Raw genomic sequence first — 6782 nt, forward strand, 5'->3', positions numbered from 1 at the left:
CTGGCGCGAGCAGTAGCGGACCTTCCGTACGATGCTGGATATCACGGACCTACGCCCATACGTTTGTTTACCATGTGACTTTACTGCAGCCGCTGGAGCGTTTCGGTACCCTATCGCGTCCTGCAGGATGAGGTCGCGGACGCGATAGCGTACCCGCTGCGGGCAGCCTTGTACCTGCTTATATCATCTTAATTTTACTTACTCTAATCCTTCTGCACTCTGTCTCTCCGCAAAGAAACAAATTCCAACGGTCCAATTACATCGCCACTTCGCCAGCGCCCCCGTTCGCCCCACATCTCTGCAGCTCCATCTCAACGCAAGAGAGAGAACGGATCGGCACAGACCTCTGTAACCCCACGTCTTAGAGAAATCGTTAATCTTACGAGAGAGAGAGAGACTGGCATCTGAGCCTGGCCAGGGGAACAGCGGTTGCGCGCGCGCCCACTGATCTCTCGCACTCACACGCGCTCCTTTTCATGGCCTCTGCTGCTGCCTCTACCTCTTTTCATCTTTTTCCCCTTTGGCACCTTTCGCCTTTTCCGCTTTGACACATCCTCCCCCATCCCCCGTCGCATCGACATCACCAGTTACTTCACCGGTGCCTCCCTCTTTGCTTGTTCGCCTGCGTACGTGCTTTACTGTGTCGCAGTCGCAGCTCCGTCGTCGCCGTCCTCGCCGAGCTCTGACCACCCCTGCTGCCGCCGCTGACATTTGTCTCCCGAGCCCAGAGAGGATCGTTGCTGGTATCGGTGTTTATCTACCGCATTAACAATTAACATTGCTCCGGGTCTTGCAGTGGTTCCGATCCTTTGGGTTTAGTGCGGAGTGCGCTCGTCTGGTGCAGCTAGCTATTCTGCTCTCAGGGGGTCTCTTCGCTCTGTCCAGATTGGTCTCAAGGTATGATGAAGCCCGCTGCTTTTGATTATCCTTTTTCTCTGCCCATAATTGATCACCAAGATCATTGCTTGTGCTTCAGGTTCAGATCTAGGAGAGCTCGGGGCCGCTTCTTGATCACTTCTGCTGACAAAGGTTCCAACTGCTGCTTGCTCTGACAAATTCTTGAACACCATCGCTAAGAAATCAGGAGATGGCCGAGGTGAAGCCGGAGGACATGGTCCATCATATGCCCATGGACCAGCTCCAGGGGTTCGAGTACTGCATCGACTCCAATCCTTCCTGGGGTATGTGTCATGTTGCAGCTCTGATTCTGAATGTGTAGATATTGCTAGTTCTGAATGTGTTGTGGGGGTTGCAGGAGAAGGGATTGCTTTGGGGTTCCAGCACTACGTACTGTCCCTGGGCACTGCTGTCATGATCCCCACAATGCTGGTTCAGCTCATGGGTGGAAATGATGTGAGACTTCAATCCTTGAATGTTTTTCTTTGTCGCAGTGATGTTCAGTGTATACGTTTGCAGTAACTCAAGTTTCAGAATTATTTTCTTAGTGGCACCTAAATTTAGAACTTAAACAGATTACTGAAAGATGTGGAATTGTTAGTGCCAAGTCATATCAGCCTTACTTCCACGGAAGAATCCATTATGACTGGAGAAATGTTTGTTTCATTTTTTCCTTCTCAAAGAATGATAAGGCCAAGGTGGTACAAACTCTGCTGTTTGTGACTGGAATCAAGACGCTGCTCCAGACACTATTTGGCACTCGCCTTCCTACAATCATGGGAGGTTCATATGCATATGTGGTTCCAATCCTCTCCATCATCCGCGACCCCTCGCTCGTGCAAATAGCTGACGGCCATACTGTAAGTATGCCATTATCTTCCTACGTTTTTTATGTATCTTCAAAACAGAAGTTCAGTTTAAAATGGAAAAAAAAAGTTGATATCTTTAGGCCACCGCACTACTGAAAATTTCATGTTTGTATGTACCCAGAGGTAATCCTTTTGTCTTGTTTGCAGAGATTTCTGCAGACAATGAGGGCCATACAAGGTTCACTGATTGTATCCTCAAGCATTCAGATAATTCTTGGATATAGCCAGTTGTGGGCAATATGTTCTAGGTACATGGAACTCTCCCTTTTGCCTTAGTTGATGCATGTTGTAATTATCTATCAATTTCCATATCCAGTACAGAAGTTATCTCCTTGAGATATTCGAATGTCTGAACAATAATTTGTTAAGATTCATATGATGAAGCTGAGGGCCCCTTTGGTATAAATGTTTCTACTTTAGCACGACATGTTGACATGTCTTGGTATAGTGGGCCACGTAGTCAATACGTGGATCATTATCTGTTGATTCTTTACAATCTAGTCTGGGTCCTTTGGCTATCCATCCACTTTATGCGTATGTCTGTTTGAATTGCGCGCATCACTTTAGGAAAAAGTACAATATGCTAATATGATATTCATCAATGGGAGAATGGAAAATACGGAAAGTGATGGGAATGGCTGCTACCTTCGGATCGACGGAAGGAATAAGAATGTAACACTTTGATGTGCATGTTGCAGATTCTTTAGCCCACTTGGGATGGTTCCCGTCATTGCATTGGTGGGGCTTGGCCTTTTCGAGAGAGGATTCCCAGTGGTAAAAGCTCTAGTGGTCTTACTTTTGTTATGCATGCAAATACAATAATGCCAGTCACTTTGATTCCTTGAGGTCGTCGTACTGAAAAATATTCTCCTCAACAATCTTATTATTTCTTTTCTTTGCATTGTTAAACATTACTGCACTATTATATTTGTCCTACCTTGCTGCTTAAGTGATATGATACTAGTGCTTTACTATGATTGAAGTATAAATAGATCTGAGCTTACATTGTTACCCATTTTACATTGTGTCTGCTACGGTGCTACCAAATATGTAATCTCAGTACGTTAGATCTAGTCATTTCTAGAGAAATATTTAATGCCATTAAGAAATCCTTTTTATAGTCAGTTTTGTCAGTACTCTTAAAATGCTTCATTTCACAATTGGAAATAATAAATCAATTATCCATCTTTAATAGGTGGGATTCCACTGTTAGCCATGAGCTGGCATTCTACTGCTATGGTTTACAAAATCCTAGTAAGCTAATTCAAGAAAAATATTTGCAGGTTGGGAAATGCGTGGAGATTGGTCTTCCAATGCTTATCCTATTTGTTGCGCTTTCCCAGTATCTGAAGCACGTGCATGTTCGGCATGTTCCTGTTTTGGAGAGGTTCTCCATGCTGATGTGCATCGCTCTTGTCTGGGTATATGCCCACATCCTCACAGCAAGTGGTGCATACAAGCACACGGCACTTGTCACCCAGATCAACTGCCGAACAGACCTTGCCAACCTCATCTCTTCATCACAATGGTTTGTAGATTTCTTTTGTGTATATTAATATTAATTATAACATCCATATTTTACATTCCTCGTCTGACTTTACCCTGCACTTTCGTTAGGATAAGCATTCCATATCCGTTACAATGGGGCGCACCGACATTCAGTGCAGACCATGCTTTCGGTATGATGGCTGCGGTGCTAGTCTCTTTAATCGAGGTATCATGACACACTAAAACCATGTGTAACAATTCTTTTTAAAGTGTTTTCTCTATCATGCCTTATAGTAATTTGCCATGATGTCAATATTAGGCTTATTTGTCTATCTGACTTAGTCGACAATGTTTGAGGGTTGCAGACCACAGGAGCATTCCAAGCTGCTGCCCGGTTGGCTAGTGCAACACCACCACCAGCTTATGTCCTGAGCAGAGGCATTGGGTGGCAGGTTAGTGATATTATCCTGGCCTCAATAGAAATCGATCTATATCTATGAAGTGGAAAGTAATATAATCCTCCTTTTATTAGTTGGAGGAAAAACTTTAGTCCAAATAATAATCTACTACCTATATTTCATGGATTGCTGTAATCTACCCAGACAAGAAAAATGTCTGACATTTAACTGCAGTGGTAAAATTGTTGAAACTAATGTTTTCCTATGCTGATACATCCAGGGCATTGGCACCCTATTAGATGGCCTATTTGGCACTGGGACTGGTTCTACTGTTTCTGTGTATGTGCATCACTTTACTGATACATAATTCTTCATTCTGTGATTGTTCTGTAACTCCATGCCTAACGCCAACTCTGAATGTCTGCCGGCAACACAGTGAGAATGTTGGTCTCCTTGGATCAACAAGGGTTGGTAGTAGAAGAGTGATTCAAATTTCTGCTGGTTTCATGATCTTCTTCTCCATGCTAGGTAACATTTGTCCCTCGAAAATGACATTAAGATGAATTACTTAGTTTTTTGTGATTCTGAACATATCTTGAGTGCAGGTAAATTTGGAGCACTTTTTGCCTCCATTCCCTTCACAATATTTGCCGCCATTTACTGCGTTATGTTTGGAATTGTCGGTAAGCATCATATGAGACAAAGTAAAATGCCCTGTCGTAACTTTCTACTTCGAACAGTATAACCAAGTTTTCTCATTTGTTATGTCATCAGCTGCTGTGGGGCTCTCCTTTATGCAGTTCACCAACATGAACTCAATGCGCAACCTATTCATTATTGGTGTTTCACTCTTCCTTGGTTTATCTATACCAGAGTACTTTTCTCGGTATTCGACGAGTTCTCGACAAGGCCCAGCACACACAAAGGCTGGATGGGTTCGTACTTTTCCTACCGTAGAATTAAAGTTTCCAACTTAAAAGAATTATATCTGATCTTGAATTGTACAGTGCAAAGAAAAAAAGCAAAATGGTCTTAACTTTTTTTTTTGCAGTTCAATGACTACATTAACACCATCTTCTCATCCCCGCCGACCGTGGCCCTCTTCGTGTCAGTACTCCTTGACAACACACTCGACGTCAGAGATGCAGCAAGGGACCGAGGAATGCCGTGGTGGGCACGATTTAGGACGTTCAGAGGCGACAGTAGGAACGAAGAGTTCTATACCCTGCCGTTTAACCTCAACAGATTCTTCCCCCCATCATGAGGCAAAGGCAAACCACTAAAGTCAAAAGATGCTGCAAGCCAAATTCTCAACAAGCTCCTAGCACTCAGATGTGCTTTCCATAGAGTAGAACAACAACTGCAAGAGAAAGTTTCTTGCAAAAACAAAAAGAGAAAGTTGGACAAAGGCCGAATTAACTCCCTGCTGGCCGTCGATTGTACATAAATGGTTTCGTTTCAAGTATCGATCAATGATCAAGGAACAAGAATGTCGAATATTTGATATAGTGTGATTTTAGAGATGTGTACTGTTGTCCCTTGTTAGACATACAAAGGAAGGATACACTACTACAAAAACGATTTAGCAACGTCTCAATTTTATTTTAGAGGCGGACTACAAATGGAGCTGAGTTACTGTTGTCGGTTGAAACCCACCGGCGAGCAGCGACAGGCAACACGAAGAGCCGGGAGGTCGCCGGGGCGCTGGCAGGCACTGCTCTCTCGTCGACGGCCCGCAATTCCGTCACGCGCCCGGAGATTCTGTGGAAAGCCGGGCGTGCCACCTGACCTATACCCGATCAGAAGGGTGCGAACGTGCTCCAAACAGTTTCCTGCATACAAAGACACGTGTAAACGTAAGTCCGAGCCGTGGTCGGCTCCCCGGGACGACTCTTGCATCGGCTTTAAAGAGCCGATCGAGTCCCGGTGTCAGATTGGATCTGTATCTATCCGAATATTATGAATAAAGCGAATGACTGTAAAGCTGCTTCAATTAAATCTAACTAATCTAATCTACGATGGTAACAGCTTCACTGCTAGATCGGAACATCCTACACGTGACTGAGCCTAATGAACGCAACAGACAACTAAACCATAACCTAAAACAGAGGCCTAAGAACTAGCAAGAGCCGATTCCAGGAACAATCCCTATCAAGGCTAAGATAAAGCATCTACTACACCACCGAATCATCCAATCCGTTTACAAGGCCTAACCTAACAGATATTACGCCAACCCTTAAGATAAGAGCAAACCATAACAGATTAGATCTACTAAACATAAAAGAAACATGGTGTTGCCTCTGTGCAACTAATTCTATGCGACAAGAATTAGCATGAGATTGAAACGTGACTGCACAGAGACAACATGATATTCGTAGATGATAAGCAACGAAGCACAATAGATCTACTAAAAGCCATGCTACGAACATCAAGATAACTAGTACTACTCGCCATAAAAAACGCTTCAGTACGAGTAATACCAAGGTAAAACCAAGAACAATACTGCCCTGATCGCAAGAAGCGATCAGGGCAGCATGACGCTTACTTGGATGAAACCCTAGGATTAGGGGTGGCGATGCGCCGAGAGTTGTTGTTTGCGAGACGTGATGATGCTCTCCCTTCATGAATAACATAGGTTACATATTTATAGTCCGGAGACTTGGGAAACAATCTAAACTAATCTTGTCCCGATCGGACTCTATCTCTAATCTTAAACTAAATCTAAGGATACATGACCCATGTGGCCCAGATGCTCACGCAGGAGCCGATTTACAAGCCTTCTTCCATCTTCTGATTTAAGCCCATCTTGCTTTCGGCCCATAAATTAATCCTGTCAATTTATGGCAATAACAGTTACTTTAGCAATACAGCCGCCCGTAAAAATTCATTTGTATGGGTGAGTCACCCCTCACCTGACTCTACAAATAGACGCCTTTTTAGGGGTGTATAAGAAGGTGACCCGGCCCTTAAAATTTTATTTATATATAGAAGCAGGTGAGGGGGTGAACCACTCCCTACATGTGACATTTCGAGGAGCGGTTCGCCCCCCGACCCCTAAAAGTACACAATAAAACCTTTCAGGTTGTCACACCCTAAAATTTCAATTTTGGGATGTGAACATCTTTTCGAA

General features: G+C 43.8%; 1 protein-coding gene across 1 annotated transcript; it reads left to right on the forward strand.

The window, feature by feature from the left end:
* Positions 1-511: 511 nt before the first annotated feature.
* LOC120660334 (nucleobase-ascorbate transporter 2-like) lies at positions 512-5177 on the forward strand. Its single transcript, XM_039938832.1, has 14 exons — positions 512-897; positions 977-1181; positions 1256-1353; positions 1581-1757; positions 1914-2014; positions 2465-2540; positions 3050-3294; positions 3384-3480; positions 3620-3706; positions 3933-3991; positions 4089-4180; positions 4258-4335; positions 4427-4587; positions 4704-5177. Exons 2-14 carry the CDS (start codon positions 1088-1090, stop codon positions 4914-4916), a joined length of 1578 nt encoding a protein of 525 aa, XP_039794766.1. The 5' UTR covers positions 512-897; positions 977-1087; the 3' UTR covers positions 4917-5177.
* The last annotated feature ends 1605 nt before the right edge of the window (positions 5178-6782 follow it).

Source organism: Panicum virgatum, chromosome 2N (assembly GCF_016808335.1).
Source record: "Panicum virgatum strain AP13 chromosome 2N, P.virgatum_v5, whole genome shotgun sequence".
Taxonomy (NCBI): Eukaryota; Viridiplantae; Streptophyta; class Magnoliopsida; order Poales; family Poaceae; genus Panicum; species Panicum virgatum.

Excerpts from the sequence above, each read along its gene's own strand:
- LOC120660334 (XM_039938832.1), top strand. The coding sequence starts at position 1,088 with ATGGCCGAGGTGAAGCCGGAGGACATGGTCCATCATATGCCCATGGAC. Across the intron at positions 1,182-1,255 it reads CGACTCCAATCCTTCCTGGG|GAGAAGGGATTGCTTTGGGG; the intron begins GTATGTGTCATG and ends TGGGGGTTGCAG. Across the intron at positions 3,992-4,088 it reads ACTGGTTCTACTGTTTCTGT|TGAGAATGTTGGTCTCCTTG; the intron begins GTATGTGCATCA and ends CCGGCAACACAG.